Raw genomic sequence first — 25407 nt, 5'->3', positions numbered from 1 at the left:
AAACTAATTGAATCGAGTTATTGAAATAAATTAAACTTTCAGTAAAATTTGAATGTAATATGACTGTAATTTTTAAAGTGGAGGAAATAAGTACAAGCAGAAGTGCTATATGTGGCAAAAATCTAAAATTTTAAACCACCATAATCACAGTATCCCCTACATGAAATAGTGTTGTCAGCATCATGCTGACCTTGCTTTCTTCAGGAAGGACAGCAATCAGTATTAATCAGGATAAATGGGTAGATGGATGGGCCTAAATACAGAACAATTCTAAAATAAAGTAGTAGTTATAATAATAACAGTAACTTGTTAGAGGCTGCAAAAACTGAATTTTTTCAAAAACAAATTTCTGCACAAAGAACTCTATTTTATCTGTTATATTATGAGTGTTTGTTTTGATTAAAAAAAATACTTCCTCAACATTTATGTTTGTGTTTATTTTCATCTGTCTGAAGTGACTGGTGGACTTCTGCCATCACAGATGATGAATAGGAGTAGAAAATGTTGTTTCAGACAGCTGTGCCAGATTCCTCTGTACCACTTTCAGTGGTTTGGGAACAAACTTTAATTGTTCTTAATTGCTAAAACTACTTAGCAGTGTCCCAGTAGACGTCACTGAAGTGGAGCTTTGTTATCCTTTGTTGTATGTTAGTGTATATTTCCCTGCTCTTAATTGGTGGACAAAAGACTTGGAACATCTATCCCAGGTATAATAATCCACCGTGTCGCCAGTGGATCTGCTAATCCATCAGTGACACAAATACACACACACACACAACGATACGCACAAACCTTCCAGCTTACGCAATGACAATACAGCCAAGGTTTATATACAACCTGTAGGGACTGGATTTCCCTAGAGCAGATCATCTGATCGAAGTGTTCTTGCCTGCAGACACCGGGGAGAGCTGTTGTTGCCTCCACGCAAAGACACAGTGGGATACAGTTGCCCCGCAGCAGCTCCTGAGGGCAAGTTGCAGAGGAGTTTTGTGGCTTCAACTGTAAAGCACCAAAGGGAGCAAGAATGTTTTTTCGCATCCCTCGCCTGACCCCTGGATATATCAGATATCTGCAGGTTTGTGTGATGCTTTCAGATGCTCTTCTTGTGTGGATAGATTTCAGATCGCTTTAGACTTCGCTGTAGCTCTACAGTGGCAAATCAGGGACGGAAATTCCAACAAAGCCTGCGCTGAGTCCAGGAGTTGCATATCTTTTGATTGTTTTGAATGAAGAATTATGTGGCTGTGAATAAATTATGCTGCACAGTGTTGTGTTACTTATCTCTCTATGCACCTTATGCATATTTAAAGTCAATTTTTTTCAACTAAAAATACAAATTTTGGTAATCGACATAGCATCTTTTAGAAATTTCTGTCTAACAACAACCCTGATTTCCAAAGAGCTTACATTTGTCTGAGTCATGGCAGGATTAGGATAGAGAACCACAGTAGCCTGTCTTTAAATGGATTTGATTTGAAGTTGTCTTCAGGTCGAGCAAATACCCTCTAATTGGATCTCTGTTGCAGTTGCATCAAAGCCATTTGTCCTGATTGTTATTTCAGACACATGCAGATGAACCTTAGAGCTCTAATGTAAATGTACATTTAAAAGATTGGAGCGTGGGTTTATCTTTTGTGTTGCTGAGATGTTGTTCTGAAGTTTGATGCAGAATCAAACATAAGTGAGGATGAATGAACTGAAGTATTTGTTGTATGTTCTGATGAGATGCAAAAAGATGTAGGTGGTTTGAATTTAGCTTTTACAGCAAGCATTTTTACATAAAAAAAATAATACAATCAGGAATGCTTTTTGGTGTCCTGTATCTGCTCAAGCTTCAGAAATAACTTACAAAAACTTGCAAAACATCTTCCATTTTCAAAGAAACAAAGTCAAACAGACATTGGAAAAGACCAATACTGGAATTAGACTAATCTTGAAGGGTCACATTTTTCAGATTGTTCATTTGCCAGTGGCAGAAAAGACATAGCTGCAAATTAGTGGAGATGGATAGCTCTTATACTCCTATATTGTTTTTTTTTTCTTTTTTTTTTTCTAGACCCAGGCAGCCCAGACGATGCTGCAGAGCCGGGAGAGCACTGCCACGCCACGCCTGGCCCTCCTGATGGGTCTGATTGGTATGGGTTTGTCCGGCTACAGCTCCCGCCAGCTCACACTCCACTGCAAGCCGTCCACTCACCTCTTCAGATGAAAGAGATGAAGGAGACACCAAGTTTCTTTTGTATATATATGCATATATATTCATGTGGGTTATTTAGAAAGTATTTTCCTTGTGACGGTTGTTTTCTGGATTTTGAAAAAAACAGACAAAATCTTTAGAGATACTGATGACAGAAGTATTCTACCATTTGGCAGTTTTTATTCCAATCTTCAGTCTTTGAGTCACAGGTTTTATGAAATTAAACATGATTATTTCCCAAAAATATCAACAACTGCAAACTTACTCATCGTATATTTATGTTGCTGTTTGCGGTTTCCCATTTTCTGATTCAGGTTCAACATTTACCGAAGTTCTAACAATTTAGTATTATTATTTTGTTGTGTTTGGACTGACAAGCGTGTTGCCTTACAGTTTTGTTTAAATGGGTCCCAATAAGAGGTACCTTTATTTCTTCTGCACAGCAGAGTATTTTTTTTGTTGAATGTTAAAGATGCACAGACAAAAGGAAAGGCAGCTAATGATGTTTCTTTGGAACTTGGCTCATGTTGCACTTGGATCCTCAGCTCTCCCGTTTTCCCGTGCCTTATCATGGGATTATTCAGTTAGAAGTCGCAATTTTGCAAAAAAAAAAAAGAAAAAAAAAAAAAGGAAAAAATTAGTCGTGATGCTTATCCAAAGACATCCTATCAGAGAATCACCATGCTGTGAAGACTCATAACAAAATCTCAGAAGAGAGAGAGAAAAAAATCTACTCTGGTCAAAATTTTAGAAAGCTAACAAATATGTACTCTTACACTTATCTGTGAACATTACCTGTATAAGTAGCCATGCATGTGTTTCTTGAACACTAAATGAGATTAGTAGTGCAGGACATTGAGTCCTTCCTGCTTATTTTGTAAGGTGGACCTGGAGACAACCAGCCGGGCTCATTTGTTGTTGCCGAGCAGAGAAACCAGGACAGCCATCCTGGATGCCACCTTGGGTCAACAGGTGAATCCGCATGGATCTCTCTCGGTTGCACTCCAAATATCGTAATCTGAATGTAGATGAATGACCGTTGGAGGTCTCTTAACAAAAAAATGTACCTTTTTGTCGCTGTGTACTTGTTTGTGCTTGATGCGATTTTTAATGGAGAAAATGAACTTTGACAGCACAATGAATGTAAATAGGAGCAGTTAGACTATAATTGTAATGATGATCATATTGAAACCTCTTTGCAAAAGCAATGAGAAGGTTATGCCAATAGCATGACTGTAAAAGAAAATGTAGCATATTAACAGGTTATGATAAGTAGGGTGATCCCTAAAGATCTTCTTTAGATATAAACAATCTTAAGACCAGCTTACAACTGAGACATGAGAGGAAAAAAGTGTAAGGAAGTAGTATATTTATAGGGACACTGTGTGATTTAAAAAAAAAAGAAGTTGTATTTGATAATGCAGTAACGTATTTGATGCAGGATTGTGGTTTGAAGGCATATAATGCCTTCGCTACATATATTGAAAACAAAGCTGTTGCACTAAGAGATTTAAATGACAGTGCTTATGCTTCCTACAGCCAATATAAGACTTATCGCAAGTTTACTGAAATCTGTGCAGTAAATAAAGTACATTTTTTAAAAAAATGTAATTTTTCAGAATGGCCTGTCGGTTTGCCCTTACGGACCCGATGCACAACAAAGCACCTTAATAAACATTGTGCGCAATTGTTTATGTTTCAATAAATCATTAAAAAACCTCAGGTAAGGGGTGTGACTTGTGTTTTCTGTGACATCAAGACATTGGCCTATTTACTAGTTTGCTAAAACTTACATGAAAGAAGGCAGCAGTACCTGCTGTGTCCACTAGATGTCAGCATGCGACACGTGTATAATTTGTCTCTACTAGTGTGAAGATTTGACAGAAATGAAAGTAAACAGATAAAACAAACATGTTTAAAAAGGGGGACTATTATATATTATAATTTTAGAAATAGAAAATTATTTTTGCCCAAGTATAAAAGTCAGTAATAGAATATGAATCTATAATATCAAGAGTGTGTCTTTCTAATTTATTTGATGTATAGATAATATCAATTTGAACAGTACTGCAAAATGTAGTCAGTGTGATGTAACAATAAATCACATCTGTAATTGAGTCTGACCCAATTACAGACATAAAAAATACAATTTTCCGCTAAATATAATGTATAATATCGCATTCAGAAAAAAACATAGAGCAGTGGGCGCCAGCTTCAGTAATCGAGCTATACCACCCTGCAACTTTTGGAAGCATCCCTTTTCCAACTCACTTGTCTCAAATGAGTAGCTCGTTAAAAGGCCTCTGCAGAGCTGAATGACTGATATGATGACTTAATTCAGGTGTGCTGAAGCAAGAATGTATCTAAAATATGCAGAATAGTGACTATTCAGGACTAGAGCTGGAGTTGGGCACCCTCCCCCACCTGACCTCTTGCGACCCCTTGGAAATGTGTTTGTTTCTAAATAGCAGCCTGATTAAACATAGTTTAGCTTAAGTGAGCTGATCTGCTCACCAGGCAGTCAGCTCCAGAGTTGCTAGTCGCTGCCACCTGATGCTGGAGGCTTAGGCGTGGAGTTCTGACCCAATTACGGACGTAAGCTGCTTTAAATAAAGGCAAACTCTGTGGCCGAGCGCTTGCATGTCAGTTCAAGTGTTACAGTTCTGCCACCTACAGCTTAGAGGTGAACGCATGGAAATATACTGAGTGAATGCAGCACATATGAGTTCCTGATGTCGGCTGTGACCTGCTCCTCGGTTGACGCTCAGACACATAATTAGATCCATGTGGTTTGTGCAGGTGGAGACACAAGTAGAGCTAGACTTTTCTTTCTTTTTTTTTTTTTAATCAACTTTCCCCTCCTTCAGGTAAGAGAAGAGTCCCGGACAGAGACAGCTTCTTTCTTCACTCTCTCCATGTTAACAGATGTGAACACATACAAACAGAGGCCCTTTGTGTTTCTATTGCAACTCATTCAGGAGGCTCTTGTTACTCTACCTTGCAGGGAATGACAAAGAATGTCTTCACTGCAGAAGAGGAGTGAGTGTCAAGTTGTGTTGGCATTTGTTTTTTTTTTGTTTTTTTTGTGGATTTTATGTGTCTGGACAGATTTCCCTCCTACTTATTACACCTAAATTATATATTATAACACAAAATCACTGGTAGAATGTCAGGCTATTCAAAGACTTTATTGAAACAAAAATGAGAAGAATGTAACCAATATGCTTAGGTCAAAGAGCATTGAACCTGCTGCAGGTCATATTGTTGTTCACAGAGAAAAACAAGAGTTTGTCTGATGTATCACTATCGTGCTCTGTGCAGAGCCTACGATTTCAGATTTTCAAGGATCAAGTATCCCTATAAGATCCAAGACAACTCTTCTGTTCTGCTGCTTCAGAATCCTTTTCAAGAGGGAGTTGGAGGGGAATTATTCAAAATCAACTTATAATGTTATTCCCTCATCAAAAACACACAGAGTGTTGCTTTGATCATTCATGCATGTTTGAGAAATCCTATAGCAGCCATTTGGGGGTTCCTTAAATGCCGATAAAATGTTCTACTTATTAGTCCCTAGTCAAGCTCCCGTCCCACAGAGCATCCCCACACAGCTCCTCTAGACTAGCAGCAGCAGCAATTAGCAAACACCTGGCAAACACCATTTTATAGCCATTTATGGCCATAAAATGGCCATTTTATAGCATAATCATAAAGCAAGTTTTTTGCTTTATGTGTTTTATTTACTTATTTGCTTTTGAAACATACTTCCATCAAGCCCAACCAGAATCAAAACATCTTGGTTAAATCAAAATATCTTGAAATCTAAATCTGCATGGTTCATAAGTAAACTTGACATGAACTGCACTGCATAAGGCCAATTTATACTAGCTTTGTTTATAATAAATATTAACGGTTCTGCGATTCCACATGACATCTTATCCCCAAACACTAAGAAGGAGGTGAATATCCTGAGACGCACCTAATCTATTTTGGGTTTGCAGTCCATGACTGATGAAGCTTGACACAAAATTACCTCGTGGTAAATGGTGACATTTACTGTGCTTAACCAGCTGATTACATGTCCAAATTAATGCTTTTATTAAATGCCCTCAGTTGGATTTATAAGAAAAGATGCAGAGGAAGAATGTAGCCACTAAAGACACATTCAGCCCTGTGGGCATCTGCCTCACTAACCAATGGAACAAAGAGTTACCTTTACTTTAAAAAGCTGCTTAAATGTGTAAAAGAGCACGTATTTTCCAAGTTCCTTTGCATGAAGAGCGGTATTACCACCTCACTGCACCGCCTCTCTCTGACCTTTTGCTATTTTCCTGCAAAGCTTTTTTTTTTTTTTTTTTTTAGTTTATCATTCAGTTCTCCAGTCTTTACAACATCCAGCAGCAATTACTTCAGCTTTGAGATTTCATGCCAGAAAAAAAGAGGAAATATGTGTTATTGTCACAAGAACAACAGTTAACTTTAATAACTGTCATAAAAAGTACACAAACATGTTTTCATCAAATTATTATGGAGGGTTGTTCTGGAAGAGAAACTTACGTTTAAGTGCATTTTCTTATTTTTGTCTTATTGACAACGTACAATAAGACAGTGTTCGGTTTTCAACTTGCCACATTACAGGCACAAACCTCAGCTCAAGGTTTGATGGTGGACCAACACAAAGTAACATATGAAGTTGAAGAAAAGTGATTGATGGCTTTCGGTATTTTCAACTATTTTGTTCACTAGATGTGCAGAGTCAAGCTCCAACACAAATAAGTCAATGATTTATAAAATGCGCTGCATCACTTCAGTGAAACCTGGAGCGTCACTCGGCAGATCCTTGCCATTCACTGCAGCTTAACTGAGTCTCTGAGGAACATCTTTGTGACTTGGCTTGTGAATGTAATTAAAGCTCTAATCTCTTTTCCTGGCTAACGGCGTCCCGACGTGATGACCTCAGAATCTCATCAAGACGTTGCTGAGTCACAGTTAATCTCAGCTGGCGCTTGTTCTGTTCACAGCATGACATGAACATTAGTAATGTAACAAGATGTACAATAAAGTAAGAAAAAGAAAGAAAACAAAGTCCATTAAAGCTACAGACAGAATACATGTTCATATAATTTGCATGTCCTTTTTTAGTGGACTTTTTTCTTTAACTTTAAAATTACACCTTGTCCTTTTATCCGTCTCATTCTCATGTGACAGAATTATAATCACACTCGCTTGAAAATAATTACAGGGCCGTCTTCTAACGACTATATCTTGGTTTTGCCAAAGACGTCTTAAGTTTTCAAGATCCTCATAAGGCAAAAGTAAATAACTACAGAATGAACTGCACTGCCAAAAAGATGACGAACTCTACTTTGAAATAAAAAAAAACAACACACACACACACAAAAAAAAAAACTAACTCTTGAGTATCTGATCAGGTGTTGAACATGTGTGTTAAATATGTCCGAGTGTGACTGTAAAAGCACAGCGGACAATCCCAGCTTTGTTTCCTCCATGGCGGCTTGACCCTGTCAGATTTGACCTGGCGTCTCAAACATCAGAGCATTTGACGTCCGAGTTGCTCACATGTCACCTATGAAACCCGTTTGGTTCAGGAAGATCCACGAAGAGATCAGAACAGCTCAAATCAGGTCCCTACGGGATCCTTGGGTGAAGATTTGTTGTCCTATTGTCTAACATTTTTGGTGATGTTAGACACCAGAAATGTTTCAGTTTTTATTTCTTTTTTATTTGCTTTGGTTTTGTTTAGGAAGTGAGGATTATTCACAAAACTGTTAAAAATTGTTTATTTTTTTGTGAAAATAATCATTAAAAAAATCAACCATGCATTACACTTTTAAGATTTTCCCCTTTTATGTAATTAAGGGGTATTTATCTGAAATCTGTTAACCTACAGCAACTTAGCCTGTTCTGCACAAATTTATTTATTCTAATTTATCACATAACAAAACTATGATATATATGTGCATGGGAAAACAGGCAAGAACAGGAGCATTATCTCAGGGTTCATGAGTCCACGGTTTACAGTCCTAAATTCAAATATAATTAAATTAGTGGAGGTCAAGCACGGGAAGTTGTCCAGAGGAGCAGACTCAAGCAGGCTGAAATGAAGAACATAAACAGTTTCAGGGGTTTCTTGTAATTCCACCAGAAGACTAGAAAAACTAAAAAAAACAAAATGACAAAAAAACAGAAAAACATGGAACTGTGAGTGAGCAAGATCGACCAAAAAAAAAAATCAGTGACATAATTTCACAGATATGTTTTGTGGAAATTAATGTCGAATGAAGTACTTCATTCAATGTCGAATGAAGTACAAATGAACTCACTAAAGACGTATGTGTAGAAAAAAATAAAGGCAGGAAATGAAGCATATGCTGTACGAGAGTCAATATCCAAATATCTGGAGCACAGAAATGTACATCTCCTGTTAAGAAACCTTTTGATCTTTCCCACGTTTCATCACCTTAGAGCCATAAACTTTGGTGAATGTGATACATTGACACAGAGTATTGCATAACAGTAAAGTGGAAGCAGAATAATCGACAGCTTTCACACTTTTTCTCAAATAAAAATCTGAAGTGTGTCTCCACCAGCTTTCATCTACAGCAGAAAAACAAAAACAAAAACCCACCGTCCACCTGAACTGACAGGCCATCAGTTTAAATGGACGGTGGGCTTTTTTTTTTTGTTGTTGTTGTTGTTTTTGTCTTAGAAAATAAATTAAATAGCTCTGTAAGATGTTCACAGTTTGTGATGCTGTTTTCTTTTTTTTTTTTTTTTTTTTAAAAAGAAGACATATCACTGGAAAGGATGACGACAACCTAAAGAAGTGATTAAGGATGGTTGTGTCAGACAGTAAGACCCACCTAAACTTTAAATTGGTCTTTTTGAAATAGACTGGGATGGGAATGCTGCACCTTTAAGAGCTCTAAAATGAACAGTTGACAACGTGAAGGCCTCAGGGTTAAAGGTCAATGGCCTCCTTAATGAGTGTTGATAGACTCATCTTAACAGGCAGTCATGGTTTATGTCAACTGGCACTAACAAAAGCACAAACATCATTTAAAAAAAACTTTATCACAGAGAAACAAATGGTTAATTTATTACTTTATCACGTCACCTGGATCATCAAAGCAACCCCTGTCCGATGTGTTGAAGAGTTCTGGCAACATTTATTTTCCCTGCATGTTCCCAAATGACTCCCCGTATGAATGTGGAAGTGGGACGTTACAAATCTTTGGATCAGGTGAGGGGTCTTAGCCGAGGAGGTGGCTGAACTGTGGCTATGTTAAGGGGTCAGCCCTCCAGCATAATGTGTTATTTGTTTCCTCTGGAGGCCTCTCACAGAGGGGGAAAGGGATTTCATTTTCAGCACTGTAAATTCTGCGGCTTACGCTTTACACAATAAACAGTCTCTGTCTATAGTAAATATGCAACCTGACTCCTTAAACTCTTGTGATCTAGTTTTTTTCCATGCCAAGGGCTTCTAAAGGAAGAACAGAGAGAAAAGAACCGATGAACTTTGCTTGGACCTCCTACATCTCAAATTGTTTGTATTCTGTTAAAACATATCTGGAGGAAGAGCTTTGATCTAAATAACTGATCTAAATGGAAGTCTCAGAAACTGAATGCCGCATAATCTAAACTTTATCACTGGTATTTGATACAAAATAATTAATAATCCTTGAACTTTTTCCACATTTTGTCACATTAAAGCCTTAAACTATGGTGTATCTTCTTAGAAGAAGGAAGCAAGAGCAGCATGAGGTAGAGCAGAATCATGAATCCAAATTATACTTTTTGAAAGCAGGGTAGCTCATAAAACAATCTTCATACATCTTATAGAGTATTGTTCAGTCCATCTACAAAAAATGGTAAAAGCTTTTGAAAGCAGCTAACCTACTAGTCATGTAGAGGACAGAGCACACACATTGAAATAAGTCATCGATTTAGATCAGCAAACTTTTTTCAGTAGAGTTTTGTCCAGTATGACTTGATATGTTCTTTTTATTGTCTTTCTTTGATTTTACGAAAGTGTTTTAATGAGAGCATTTTCATTGTTGCTTTAGATCTTGATTTTTATTTTCTGCTTTGTCCTATTTTTGTGCACCACTTTAGGTTTAAGCTTCTGTGTTTCAAATGTGCTTTAGAAACAAAGTGGACTTGGAAACCATCAGTGCAGCATCATGCTGTGGGCATGTTTTCCTTCAGCAAGATCAGAGTTCCTGGAAAAATTAACAAAATACAAGCCTCTAAAGTTTCGAGATCGGGGAGAAGCTCATTTTTAAGCATAGCATCACTAAACACACAGCCAGAGCGACGATGGGATGGTTTACATGAAAGCGTGCGCCATTGGACTTGTCACTGGGGAATCTTTTGCAGGACTTGAACATTGATTTTCACAGATATTCACTATCCAATTTTGTAATGCAGAAAAAGTTTTTTTTTGGTTTTTTTTTACAGATGTGCAAAGATGTTACAGTCACAATCAAAGAAAAATGTATCTTTAATTTCAGCTTTTTGTAACGATAGCCAAGTAAAAAATATATAATTTCCTATAACTTCATAATTATGTCCATTTTAATGAACTATTTCATAATTTTTTAGTAAAATAATCTCAAGAATCTGGTTGTGGTCAAAATGTTTTCAGAAAAATTCAAGGAGTATCAATATTTTAAAAAGGACTTATCAAGCATTTTTCTAAAAAAAAAAAAAAAAAAAAGTTGAATAGTTTCACATCTCGGTCTAATGTTTGTTTAGGCACAAGATAAGAAGTGTGACCCCCTTCCTCCTCCTGCCATGGCAACTTCAAGGAACCAGAGTTGGAGGAGTAGGTGGGGGGTGACATAGGAGGAGCTAAAATCTAAAGTCCAGGTGGTCTAAAATGCGTAAAAACGCAGCGTAAAAAAAGAGGCAAAAACACTCACGAAACACACCACCTCGCCGCAGCTCTTTGTTGAGCTGATTTCTGAGGAAAGAGGAGGGGAAAGTGCGGCTTTTTGGATTTGCAGCGGGAGGAAGACCCGAAACAATTGGACGCGTTGCGGTGGTGCTGCGCTGCGACAAAAACCAGAAAAGCAAACGGGCACTAAACGGAGCGGCGTAAACTTTTTCCTCCGTTGTGCCGAACTCGACAGTTGCCTTACCTGGAAATTTTTAGGCTACTCCTGTCAGCGACAAGTGGAGATATGTTCAAGAAAACCAAGAGTAAAGTACTGGTGGATTATGCGTCAGAGGAAGACGACATGTCCTGGCATTATCATCACTCCTACAAGGTAATGAAACAGACGGAGAGGAAGCAGCGGTCTGAACAATAACCTCATTAACGCAACTGGTTCCTTTGTTGCAGCTTTAAAGCAGTTCAGCCAGTTATATTAATATTTTTGTTGTTGTTGTTGTTCCCATTTAAATATATTTTCATCTTTAGATTTAAGAACATGTTCTGAATCTGAAGATCGTTTTGTTTTTAACTTGGTTAAAAGTGAACGTGCAGAGCAGTTATGGGCAGGAAGCAAGAGGAGGTGAACAAGTACCTTGGTCATGTCAGGTCAGGTGAAGATACACTTTTCACGAGTTGAACCCCAAGGCATTTTAATTGGATGAACTGCAGGTGCTTCAGCGAAAATGAAGAAAAAAAATTATATGCGTTGAGATTCTGTGATCTGTCAGTTCAAAGCAAGAATACATTGTTTTAGTGTATTCAATTAATTATTGTAAAAAAATATATTTTTACAGGATATCATGTTTACATATTTGGATTTAAACTATTACATTCAAACTGACCTGAGTTTTAAAATTCATGCTTTTTGACAAGTTGATGGTTTTAGTTTTACTAGTTAGACATGGCTATTTGATTCTAAAATGAATAGATTCCAAAACCGGGGCAAATTTCCATCATATGCTCCTACGGAAGTCCTTTAAATGTGATGTTAATGTGGTGAACGTGATATGAAGTAAGTGCCTTAGGCTGTGTGGAGCATTCATTAAGATCAGCCTCTCCCCCACCTGTTTCAGCGCAGTTGAAAAAAGTGTCACTTCTTCCTCGATGGCAGAAAATACAACTTCAGCTCTCTATTGATGTTTATGCTTCAAAGGAGCATAAGCCGACACTTTCATTAGCATAACATGGTCTTAAAAATAGAGTTTGCAAGCTGCCAGTGGGATGTGCTGGTTGTGATGTCATATTGCTAATGGAGGAAGTAAAGAATCTCAAAAGAGGGTAAAGAGGTGGATAATAAAATGTCATAAACAGCTGAGATGCTTGTGTGCTTTTAACTCAGTGTTGCTGATAGCATCAGAAAGCGTTTTTCTCTTTTGCCTCTAGTGATTTTTTTTTTTTTTTCCTTTTCCAGAAGCATCTGAAAAGTCACTAAAAACAAGACAAAGTTGCTAAGTTGTCAACGCTGGCTGATATTTGCTGGCTTTGATATTAACCTTCAGTTGGCTGAAAACTCTTGAGTGGTCACTCTTTCCCCTGCCTCTTGTTTTAACAGCTTTAAGCTGCAGGATTGGCATGATGGAAGTTTTTCAAACCTTAACCTTTCCAGACTTTGTCACCTTTTCACCTTTAACACAGTGTTTAACCAACAGCATAAGCTAGGATTTGGATTGAAGATATAACCTGGCGCAGGTTTCAAGCCTGTTTTTCTTGTTGTGTCTATGTGATGCGATCATGTCCGTGTATCTCAGATGAGCCACCGCTGCGTGTTTCTGAGGTCCAAAAAGTCTCTGTATCTGGACTAACCAGCAGCTGGGCTCTGTCTTTTTCTTTTTTTAAGGAGGTGATTACGAAGCACACACACAAAATACTCCACACCCAAAAAGGAGGACAGGCCTCCAACAGTCCTGCCACATAGGAAAAAGAAAGATGACATGTTTGTCTTGTGTATATAATATATATTTTTTTTATCTGGTGGAATTTGAAATCGACTTGAATAAAAGTGTGATATTCTTAGGCGCACACTTCTAGCTAGCATTCCAGTTAAAGAGAAAGGAGGTCGTCATTTTCCAGTTTCCTATCTGTTGATGGATTAATCTGTGAAACTCGTATGGGACTTTTTTCTTGGATTAATTTGCGTCATAACAGTCAAAATAATCTTATCTAATCAACTTTGTGACATAGAAATTGGCGTAAATAATGCAATAAGTCAGGGTTGTTTTTTTTTTTGGGGGGAGGGGGATTTTTTAAGTAATCTGAGAAAACACTGAGTAATATCAAAGTGTTTCAAAATGTAAATCTGACTTTTGTTATGTTAATCTTTCATCGTCCATTTTTGCTCAATCTTTCCTTCATCCAGCAAAGTCGGAGACAAGTATTTATCATATTGCAGGAAACTCCATCATGATTCATCATCTTTTTTCAGCTCTTGCCGTGCTGATGTCGACATGTAAGACCCTTGACTGAACTTTATTGAACTCTCATCCTGGGAATGAACACACGCGCCCCTCACTTGTGACGTCTGTCCCCGAGTTCAGTTTGTCCTGTGACCATTAGAGTTGCTTGCCTGTCAGCAGCAGTTCTGAGATCAGAGATGTCCTGGGAAAAGTCATCAGGGAGGTCTCCTCGAGTCACCATGGCAGTAAAGTATGTCCACCGGGTCAAGAGGTCGGGTCGTAAAATGTCATAAACACAGCGGAGAGGCGAGCGCCAACCCTGTCAGGGATACAGGATGGAAGTTATGATAACACAGTCTGGAAACGCAGTGTTTTTCCTTCCACTTATTCAAATGAGGAAGCTGTGCGCAGAAATACAAGAATCAAAAGAAGCTTTGAATGTTTTTTTTTCTGTTCTGTAAATTGTTGAAGTGGATCACAACTCAAAGATTTTGGGGGTTAAAATAACAAAATTCACAATAAGAAGTTGATAATAAAAGGATTCTATATTTTGAAAATTTAGTAAATGAGCATTACTGAAACAAAAAATATTCCAATGTTTTAATGAAATAAAGTTGGTTTAGGGATTGGGGATATGAGCCATGAAAAAAGATGGATATGCATAGTAATGTTCAAAAACAAGGAAGTTAGATGATTAGTGAATTTTTGTTTTGTTTTAGAATGTAATTGGCACTGTAGAACAGGAAAGTATGAAAACATGTGAGATGACAAAACTTTAGCAAAGTGTATTTATACGATCAAAAACCAACTCTCCAAAACTGACATGAAGGTCACATGTGGTATAAAAGTAATCCAAAACCTTTTTTTTCTTTTGCTTGTTTTTAAGTTGAAGATTCTGGAAACCTCACAGCCATCAAGTCTGACTTCATTATTCAATTAGTAGAGGTTTATGACTTTGTTTGCTTACTTTTCTCTCCATCTTAAACTAACAGAAGTATAAATGTATTTATGGTAGTAGTGGTCACCTTTCTTATGTAGTTTACTAATAATCTCTTGGGGCTTATTGTTAAAACCATCTCGGGGGGAGGGGGGGATAATTTTGGAAACAGATGGCTTGTTTGTTTTAGATCAGAACTGAACATTGGAGTCAGGCAGGTTCAGACAATGTGTAAAGGGATGAAACACCCTGAGATGGAGAATAAGAAGGAAGATAAAAGGTAAAGTGAGGATAAAACACAGACTCTAAAGACACCATCGTTCTCCTCCTGCCTCCATCCCGCTCTGGGCCATCTGCGCAGCCTCTGCCTGTTTTTCTCCTTCATCACTCACTCTCTATTGAAGTTCAGCTGTAAACCTGAAGAAGGGGAATATTTGCCTTTAGCTTAAAGTGCATTGCACCTGAATACTGAGCGATTCTCTCACAGATCACCAGAGATTACCTTGGAACTGAGCTAAACTTAAAGACGACCTCTCATCTGAAGCATTAGGCTTTAGAGGAGGAAAACAGAAGATTAAATAAAGTTAATCTTTTGATGAAGGGAAGAGGGTTAAGTTAAATGAGGATTTGTCTCATCTCCTAAATTCAAGTTAATCTTTTTAAAATTATAAATACACTTTGGTGTTGAGGGAAATCGGCTCATGGTGTTTAAATCGAGGAATCTGTAACTTTGTTTGCTTACACAATCACAGATACTAGCAAAAATAACAATATTAAAATTTGGTGTGAGAACAGGGAACTAAAACAATATGCAATAAGCAAATGTATCTACACCAACATATTTCTTTTGGAAAGAAATTGGTAAGTTATGCAAAATACTTTTGAACTCATTAGTCATTTGCTTGGTACTTGGGTATAGAGGATGCCAAGCCATGACAGTAAAGACAGATGTAGCTTTTGATAGACGTTTATAATATATGGTTGGGTTGAACACAGGCACAGGTTGTGGGTTTTTCCCCAGAAAAGCAAATAATGTTATCTAAGTTGACTTTTTCTGGTCAGTCTTGGTGTAGCTGAGTGTCGACCTGATTAGGTTCATTCAATAAAAAGGCCTCAGTGATGCATACACAAAGCTCATTGTTTGGGTCAGTAAGGCACTTGTAGTTATGGAGATTTCTTCCAGGTGTATTGAACCTGTAACCAGGTACCTAAACAATGGTGTGTTTCCAAAATGTTGAATTAGTCCACACTGTGGTACAGTGTGATTGTGAAACTCTTTTTGTGCCCAGACTTTGAGAATGTGAAGCATTTAAGAACTGTGAGTAAATACTATTTTGTGTGTGTGTGTGTGTTGATTGTACAGGTGTGTCTTTATGGCCTTTTGAAACATGAAAGTAAAACGTATAGATAAAATGAACGTTTATTTCTCCTTTATAAATAGTAAACAAACTTCTGTTGATTCTTGTTGGGGATATTTAACATGCTACTCCCACCATAACCCATCCCTTCTCCCTCATCTTAAAGTTGCTAATGTCTTTAGGCTTTAACCCTAATCTGTAATCAGTGTGTGTGTTTTCTTTGATCAGCTTCTGTGGCACACACTCAAAAGGTCTTGTTCAGACTTGTCCAGCCATCGTTATTCCTCCTTCTCCTCCTCTGCGGTCTTAGATGTTAGACGATTTTGGGGTTTAGACTCTTTTTGAAGAAGTTCTGGCTTTGTTTTAAGAGTCTCGATACTTGACTGCACATCTGATGATTTCTGACGGCCTGCCTTTTATCATTCACTGTCTTTTAATGCCTTGGGTGAGATTCTAAACCAGATTAGTCTTTAAGCACAGCTAATATCAATCAAAATGTTTTTTTTTTGTGTGTGTGTTTCACTTATTTTTTTTATATGTTCATCTTATTTGCATTGTTCATTGGAGAATTACTGGGAGAAAACTAAAAATAACTGGTGCAGTTGCAGAGATTTGGACTAATGATAGTAGAAATGGTGTCCAAAAGGCTAGAGTAAATGTAAAGGGTCAATAAAACAAAACAATAATTTGTAAAATGTAAACCATTTTAGTTATTTAAACAGAAAAATGGAACAGATTTAGGAAATAATTTTCCCATTAGGACCTTGCTACTTACCTGATTGTCTTTTTGTTTTTAGGACTTGCCTTAAGTTTTTGTAGCATAAGTTCAACAAGGTCTCAGGAACATTAATCGGGGATTAGGCCCATATTGGCATCTCTCTCGTGTCCCAAAGGTGCTCAGTTGGATTGAGAGCTGGTGGCTCTGGAGGCAGTTGGAGAACAATGAACTCATTGTCATGTGCAGGAAGCAGAGTTTAAGATGATTTGAATTTTGTGATGTGTTGCTTAGTGAACCAAGGGAACAAAAGTGTGGCAAGAAAATATGCCCAGATCATTACACCACCAGCTGCAACCTCAACCATGAACACCATCTCACAGTGCCTCATGCTTTTCTTTAGCACTTTACTTTGCATTGATTTGTAGGTATTCATCATGAGCTGTTTTAACAGACAAGACATTGGTGCTTTTAACAAATATTTTTAAATGAACAATCAAATGAAAACACTATAGAAATTTCAAAAATAAAGATCAGGTTAAAAGGGGAAATCAGTCTAAGCTATCAAACACAATTGAACCAAAAATAATCCTCAAATCCCGACAATGCAGGGTACATGCCCAAGGTGAAGGTTTATTTTCTTTGTCCTTTGTTTAAATCTGCCCTTGGAGCTCGGTGGTTTCCTCGTGTCCTCCCCACTCCTCCAGCCGTGCCTCCATCTAGCCCTCTGAAAACGGTGTTTATCTTCCAACAGTTGCCTTCCCTTTCGCAGGAAAATGTGCACGCTCTCCTAAAACAAACACATGTGCTGTGGTTGCAGCATAAAGTAAATGGCATAAGCTGGTTTGTTGGGTGGCTGTTGGTGTTTTGTCTCTGACTGTGTTTGTCTGTCTGTGTGTGTGTTGCAGGACAAAGACCTGGGAGAGGAAGAGGAGGACGACGCTGGGACTGCATTAGCCAAGGTACATGGCAACGTCACAGCTGCTTGCACGTTGCAACGTTGAAAACGCACTATCAGCTTCCAAACATGCACGCAGTTCAAACTCTTTTAGCTTTTGACAGATGGGCCCTCGAAGATACGGACGAAACATTCGGTCTCTTATCTCTTCACTCACGTCCCTGCAGCATCACCAGCAGATGCAATCTTGCGTTGCCAAAAGGGTCGAAATTTTTTAAAATGACATCAGGGCTGGTAAATTCATGATGTCCAAACTGGATCAGACGGTGTCTTGTGAGCACACACTGTCCCACAGAGTTAAGGCTGCAGGGTGAGAGAACTGCTGAGGCCGCAGTGTTTATCTGTAAACAAACCAGCTATCGTCCCTATCTTTGCATATTGTTCTGTTGTTCTTTACCTCCGGCAAACATGTGGTCATAGGTGATGTCATTTACTGGAGGTTTTTTTTTTTTTTTTTTAACGTTGCTGTTGTTTTTAATCACCTTGTCAGTTTTGTTGACTGCATACAGTGTTCTCATATTATCATATTAGGGTACTAAAGTTATCAATGTCCATATTACTGTATGATTACAAGCTGGAGATATCAACAGTTCTTACACAGAGTTGAAAACAGATTTTTACACACTGATGTCCAGCTTTCGGTCTGTTAGGATCACTAAAATTATTTCTGTTGGCTAAGTGCCGGACATAATTTGACTTTCTTTAGGTGATTTTTTTCTTCTTCTTCTTCTTTAAATCCAAAAGTTTCCACATGTATCCAGTGGAATACTTTGAAACTCTCTAAACTGGTTTAAATAATTTCACGGTTCTACAACGCTTGCTGGAGCTCAGGTCCATTCCTCCTGACTCTACTAGTGGTACTTTTTCAGAGCCGCTGCAATGTTGCTGCTGATGCTCTCTACTTCAAACATTTCTATTTCAGTTTCATAAGATCCGCAGAAAATAAGTTATTTTTCTCCGAGTTGTTTCCATGCTGGGATCAGCCTTTTTTTTTTTTTTTTTTTTTTTTAATGCTTTTGGAATAATGGCTTCTTCATTGCGTGTCGTTTCATCTCATGTCCATATAAAACTTGTTTCGCTGGAAATAATGACTCTTTCTCACCTCCTTCTCGGTGTTTAGTGCAAAGAGTGGAAGAAAAACAATTCTCTCTGAACATTTATAATGAAACGTTGACCAGTTTGTTTTGCAGAGACGGAGCAACACAAGACGGGGGAAAAAAAAGAAAGGACATATCTTGGGAAACAAAGTAGCACACTATAAAGAAAGTCAGGAAGGAAAGAAGGAAGTAAAAAGGAAAGGAGATGGAAGGAAAGACGACCTATAGACAATTGGATAATCAGTAAAATCTGTAAAATGACAGTGCTCCATCTTTTCATTTTCTAAACGTATCCAGACCCGGAAAATACTGAGCTTGAGATTCCAGACTTTTCCAGCTGCATAGGAACCCTGATTCCATCCTTGTGCCTTTTAAAGGTTTTATTTCTGATGCGTTTAGACAAACACGTCGGCCTCTCTCTGAGCAGGTGATTGTCTCTCATCGCCCAGTTTGTGAGAGATGCGTATCGTCTCATATTCTGTGCTGACAGCGAGTCCTCACCCAGAGGTGTGGTTGTCAGCATGCGTGAAGATTGACTGCAAGTCAAACATGGGGTGCCACGTTGTCTCTGAACTCTGGCCTACTGCCGCATTTTGCCTCCAGCTCCTAAGTGCAGCCCTCGTTGGAAGCACATATTTGATGATGTGTCCTGTTGGTGAGGTGGAGGGGGTAGTTGGCCGGAGAAGGGAAGGAAATGCAGCATTCTTTTGAGGAGCTGCGTTCTTTTGGACTGGAACAATTGCTGCGGAGGAAAAACAAAGCCGAAAATAGCCGCCGGCTGTTTGGTTGGTGTGAATGGCTATAACTCTTAAATGCTTAGTTGTTTTATGCTCGCACTTGGACAGAGAAAGTGGTCATGGAGTCCTGGAAGAGGTTGTGGGTTGGAAATACTTTAATTCCTCAGTGCTTACAAGATAATTATTTGGGGCTTTTGTTTCAAAAAGGGTTTCAAACTAGTGACCTTTTTTTTTTTTGCTGATGAGAAATCTACACAGTGGCAACATTTGTGTAAACAATTGATGTCTTGCAAATATTTATACATATCGACATTTTTCACATATATCACAACCACAAACTTTTTGGATATTGAAATATTCTTTTTTTTAATTTGAGAAATGGATGCTTTCATTTTTGTTGTGCATTTGAATCTACGGTGTCTCTACTCGCATCGCTCTTCCAGAGATAAGTTTTTGCCTCTTTGCCACAGAACTTCAGATCGGTCATCCTGGGTGGAGAGCATTAATCAACATGAGTTGTTTTCAACCATTTCAAGCCATTGTCCCAGATATTGTTGTGATAAATGATAATTTTGTTGTTTGGAAACCATTTCTAAGTAATATATTGGTAATGGCATAACCCTCTCAAAGAATGACGAGCCTTAATTTTGCACAGAATGCTCCACCCTAGAATTGGAAGACATTTTAAATATCCAACACAAAACATAACTACCAAAAATTAGAAATAAAAAGGAAGTAACCACCAAACACAGCTGAAACCATAAAAAATGGATTATTATGTCTCTGTAAATAAAATTGCCCATAACAAATTGTTAATGTAAATTATCAAGCTCATTTTAATTCATTTATTGATTAGTTGATTAATTACAGGATTAGCTGCATTCACATCAGTTTTAGCAAGAATACATGAGTTTATGGTTGTGACTTAATAAGATATGAAAATGAAGAATATTTTAGCAAGGCATAATAGCTGCAGCATTTTTAATGGTGCTTCCTCTGCATTTTGAGTGCATCGTGTATTCTAAAATGTCAAGTTTTAAATAATGCCAGAAAATACCACTAAAAGGATAATTATGTACGCGTAAATCTGTGATGGTCATTGTCTTCAAATTCAGCGTTTGTAGACCTGCTACGGAGAAAATATTTCGATTAATAAGACGTCAGTCCTGACATATTGTTTCAAAATCCAAATGCTGATTTGTGTCGCCAAACACATCTACAGCTGTTTGACTCGTATCGTAAAAAATAAAACTGAGTATTTTAAAAATGCGTAACGCTTTCATGTCGCAAATCTGGTAAATAAAAGCTGGATTGTCTGTGGAGCTGCAGGTAATTCGCCCACAGCAAATCAAGGAGCTCCTTTCGGCCGGCGACATGGACAGAGAGTAGCTTAGCCACTGTATGTGCAAGCATGCGAGTGGAATTCAGCTGCACACACATTCGCGTCCAATAAGAAGGTCCCCCCTGACCCCCCTGTGGTTTTGGCATATTTGGTTCCTTTGCTTCAGAGCTCAAACTGCTGAAGAGAAGCTTTATTCTACTGAAGAAACAAGCTGGTGCGAAACAATAGAGGCGGGACAGAAACCTGGTCCTGAAGGAGCTTAGACTGAGAGGTTAAATATTTATTTCAGGATATATTAATCATGCAAGTGAGAGGTTGCTCGTTTCTTCGTTCGTCAACAAGAAGAAGAACACGAGCAGAATCTTCTGTTCTCGGACGCGCTGAACAAATGTTAAGCACGCGGGGCCTGTTTACTGGTGGACGTTTGTTTAATCTTGGCTGCAGCGTTCTGAAGCCTTATCCGGTGACGGAGCTGATTGAAGGTGTCCCTGTTTGGTTTGAGGAAGGAATGCCTTCTTGGGACAAACAAGCCGTTTGCTTGTTGTAGCGGCTGAGGCAACTTCCTGTCCAGAACATGAACGGATCTACATTGTGCACCTTGTTCAGAGTTTTAACCTGACCTCAGAATAATGAAACGACAGGAGCGGTTTAAAGAGGTTAAACCCATTAATCAAATATTCCTTTCTGCACTGAGGGAGCAGGCCGGCACGGATAGGAGGAGGAGGAGGAGGAGGAGGAGGAGAGACCTTGACAACTGAGATTAGGAGTTCTCCATTGGCAAGAAAGGAAGTCAAAACTTTGCTTCATCTTTGCTGATAAGGAATGTATGAAACGCAGGAAGGAATTCTGATGCGAAGTAGATCAGGGGTTTTCTCCCACTGGAACGCACTCATAAAGCTTCACCAAGTATTTTCCAAAATATGAGCAACTGTCAGGCTGAACGAATGGCTCTTCCTTTGCATTCCTATCGTGGTTTAACTAACATATCTCTGCAAAATAAGGCAATAGTGACAACTAACATTCAACACATGGGGATTGTAAATGTTTTTTTTTTTTTTTTAGCTGTGATGTTTAACATCAAATCTCCTTTTTCCTCATTCATTTTGTTTTTTTGTCAGGAGGCAAAGGTGAAAAAGATAATGTCAAAGAAGGAGAGGAAGGAGAAAAAGATGCTGTCCTCTAAGGATGACGAGCACTTGTTGCTGTCCGGGGTGAAGGCGGCAGAGCGCAAAATGTGAGTTTGTGATTGTAATTTATTGATTGTGACAAACTGGGTAAACTTCAATAACACTTTCATTTATGCTTTTTCTTTTTGGTAATTTTTAACAAATAGTTTTCCAGCATTCTTAAAGGTCTTCCACATTTAGTTTGGATTTTAGCACCCCATTTTTCTTTACCTGACCATGACAAAATAAACTGCTGTAGAAGAAAGAGAAAAAAAATCTCTTTTATACACTGGATTGAAAATGAGCTAAAAAAAAAAAATCAGCCAAAGTCTATTTTCAAACATTGACAGGTTTTCAGAAAGGCAGGACAACAACTGATGAAAACTATTTAAAAATACTACATACTACATTCCTACATGTTATAAATTATGACAAAATCTGTGGATTAATGGCAATAATTATGATGTTCCCTAAAAAAATATATTTATGTCATCTATAGCCACTAAAGAGCAAAAGATGGCTCATTAAATTATATACGCAAAAACAACTTGTAATTCATTGCATTCTTACTCATTTACAAAAATGAGCATAAAAAATTTATTCAGGATATTGTCAGTATATCAGTCATTACTGCCCAAGTGTCAGGAACAAAAGCATTTACAGTTTCCACTTCAAAAAACAGAGTCACACCCAGCCACTTGGATGTGTTTCCATGTAAGCCCTTTACAAGACGTTATCTTTCAGACCTGCTGAGGAAGTGGAACATGTATGAACAGGAAAACCTTTATTAATGACCTTGTTGTGACAAACATAAAGGAATTTCTCCATAATGGCCCAGTGTGTGGGGGGGAACACTCCGGTCTCCAGTGTTGAAATCTCCGATAAACACCGGAGTCGGTCGCTTCTATTTATGGTGACAATGCAGGCGGTCCACAAAGTTCCCTCTAACTTCACGTTTTGACCTCTCTCCCTTCCTCTGTTTCTTCAAAGGTCCAACAAAAAGCTCAAGGAAGGTGAGAAGGAGAAGAAGGACAAGCCGGAAAAGGGGCACTGTTTCTGGGACAGTGTTACGATGACGATGAGGCAAATCTCGCCTGCCAAAAAACTGGAGAAGATGGAGGGCTGGGAGCCGCCACGGTTGGCGATTGTGTCTGAGATTGTGCCTGACGAAGCCCTCATTGAGAACGGTCAGAACGGGGAGTCGGCGTTGTCCCTTCCCCCCGACTCCTTAAGCGTTCCCTTGGAAATTCCTTCGTGGGGTGGCCAGGGCTTTGAGGAGGACTCCTCTCGCTATGCCAACCTGACGGACTCCAATGACCCAGCAGCTGCAGTGAGGTGGACGTCCCGTGCCAAGGTCAAGCTGGCTGGCATCAGCAGAATGAGCAGAGGGATCGCATCAGAGAGCCCCTGGGCAGGATTTAAACAGTAGCATTGTTTTGCTCAGTAGACAATCTGTACCAGATTTCTGCCTCTTTCTAGTTTAACTCCAGAAGGAAAATGTTATGCTAGAGACTGTCACACAAGAGGCAGTGCCTTAAATTGCTATACCAGTAGTGGCCAGTAGATGCCAGGATTTCTTATTCTCCTACTTGTGTCTGTAGGGAGCATTAAAGGGCATATAGTGGACCCCCAGCCCCTCTCCCCGGCATTCAAGGGCGTTTTCTGCCAGCAAATGCTCTAAAAAAGCCGATAACCGCCTTTTTTAACTGTTCAAACACAAAATATACCTTAATATGCATTAGTGCGCACAGTGGAAACCATCTTGGCACTAATACAGAGGCCAACATCTACAGTTTTCAGCAAATACTGAACCACAAATGGTTGCGGGTCCACTGTATATCATAATTTTTTAAAACTTTTCCTTTTTAATTTTGCTCATGTCTGCACCTGACGAAAGTTATTTTCATGTCTGAAATCAGAAGTAAGTACTTAGAAGCAGTAAGAATAAAGAAACCGAGCACGAGGCGTCTAAGAATGCACATACATCTGGAGGGTCATCATCCAGATGTTGGACTGCCTGTCTGTTGTAGAGAGTATAGCTTCAAAAGTTTTTAGTTTTTTTTTTTTTTTTTTTTTTTGTATCAGAAAATGCTTAGAAAAAACAATAGAAATCCAAACTGTGATTTATTTGCGGTTCATACTTTCAATATTTGTAGGTCTTCCTTCTGTTTCTTTAATGTGGTATTGTCTTTTAACTTTTCCCTAAAATGCTAAGTTAATTTCACTACAAGATATCTTGGTCACTTTATTCATTCATTTTAAACAGTGTGGTGTTGGTCCTTCAGAGGGACATGATGGTTATAGCCGAAAATAAAAATAATAATAAAAAAAAAATCTCCAACTAGGCCTCCAACTTAGCTAGCAATCTGTTAATGGCATCATATTGCCAGGAAGCTACTCTAATCTTTAGAAATTACATGTAAGGTTTTTAGGTATGAAGGAAATGAGTTTTTGTTTTTTTAAGGACTTTTGTTTGTGAATCACTTTCAAATGCTAAATCTGTTGAAATGAAAGCCTTAATCTACTGTAAAATGTCCGTTTTCGTTTCTGGAATGCGCAGTTTTTTGCCAACAGGCGAGAAGATAATTTCTCGCTCCAACGAGACAATCAAATATTATGCAAGCTTGTTGTACTACTGAGAGTTTATGTAGCTAGTTTTTACATCCTTTCTTTACAAATGCGGCACCCTGAAACTGTCTGAAGCCTTAATTTAAAAGCTCAGAAATGGATTGTGCAATCATAAAAAAAAAAAAAAAAAATCATATTTTGAAACAACAGTGTGTGTGTGTCTTTGAAGTTAAGCAAATCAATAACCATGCCAAAGGTGGTTGGATATGTTTTCTTCTCAAGTTCTGGAGCTGTATTAGAGGTAGAGATCACACCACTAGTGATTACTCAATGTTCCCTCACAGTATGGATGAAGTTAACCCTTCTTTCCTCCTTGTGTCATTGCTTTATTTCTTCATCATATACTTCCTTCTTTCTTCCCTCTTTTGCTCATATCCAAATCTCTCACTTCTATCCTTCACACTCATGACCTCCTTCTGTTATTCCTTGTGTCTATGTCCTTTCCTTCGGAGGGTCCTTTGTTCTTCACTAAAGGTTTTGCTTCTTTAAGGCTTTCTACATGTCTTCAAATTATAACTGTGGAGGTTGGTGCTTTGTTAAAATGATCATAGAACATTCTTTCCGTCCTTAATTAAAAAAAAAAAAAACAACAGTTAAGTCTTGCAAATTTCGTAAATCTCCACACTAGATCCCACATTTGAGGAAAGAACAGAGCCATATTTTACTTGAATCTTTGGGAAAATATACAAAGCTCCACTAAGTTAAAATGCAATTTGACTTAACTGTGTGCCTCTACATAGAATATAAATATCAATTTGCTTTGAATTTCAACACAATGGCCTGACTTTAAGGACAAATGTGGGAGAAAACTAAGTTCAGAAGGATTAATTTCATTCACATAATGTTTCATTCTTCTCAAGATATTTAAACAACTTGTTTTAAATTTAGGCATAATGCACAGCACTCCCTGTAATGCCTACAGT

General features: G+C 38.2%; 1 protein-coding gene and 1 long non-coding RNA gene across 2 annotated transcripts; both read left to right on the top strand.

Moving 5' to 3' along the window:
* The first annotated feature begins 846 nt into the window (after nucleotides 1–846).
* On the top strand, nucleotides 847–3919 carry LOC106950154 (uncharacterized). The gene is made up of 2 exons (XR_001425558.1): nucleotides 847–1075; nucleotides 2057–3919. It is a non-coding gene; the product is annotated as an uncharacterized LOC106950154 (long non-coding RNA).
* A 7121-nt stretch (nucleotides 3920–11040) lies between these two features.
* si:ch211-225h24.2 (testis development-related protein) lies at nucleotides 11041–24629 on the top strand. Its single transcript, XM_015036807.1, has 4 exons — nucleotides 11041–11487; nucleotides 17465–17518; nucleotides 21809–21924; nucleotides 22847–24629. The coding sequence occupies exons 1-4, from the start codon at nucleotides 11401–11403 to the stop codon at nucleotides 23283–23285; spliced, it is 696 nt and encodes a 231-aa protein (XP_014892293.1). The 5' UTR covers nucleotides 11041–11400; the 3' UTR covers nucleotides 23286–24629.
* Nucleotides 24630–25407: the final 778 nt, after the last annotated feature.

Source organism: Poecilia latipinna, unplaced genomic scaffold (genome assembly GCF_001443285.1).
Source record: "Poecilia latipinna isolate Pla-1442-1.1 unplaced genomic scaffold, P_latipinna-1.0 Scaffold381, whole genome shotgun sequence".
NCBI lineage: Eukaryota > Metazoa > Chordata > Actinopteri > Cyprinodontiformes > Poeciliidae > Poecilia > Poecilia latipinna.
The sequence above is the reverse complement of the archived record's forward strand: the minus strand, read 5'-3'. Positions and strand labels throughout refer to the sequence as shown.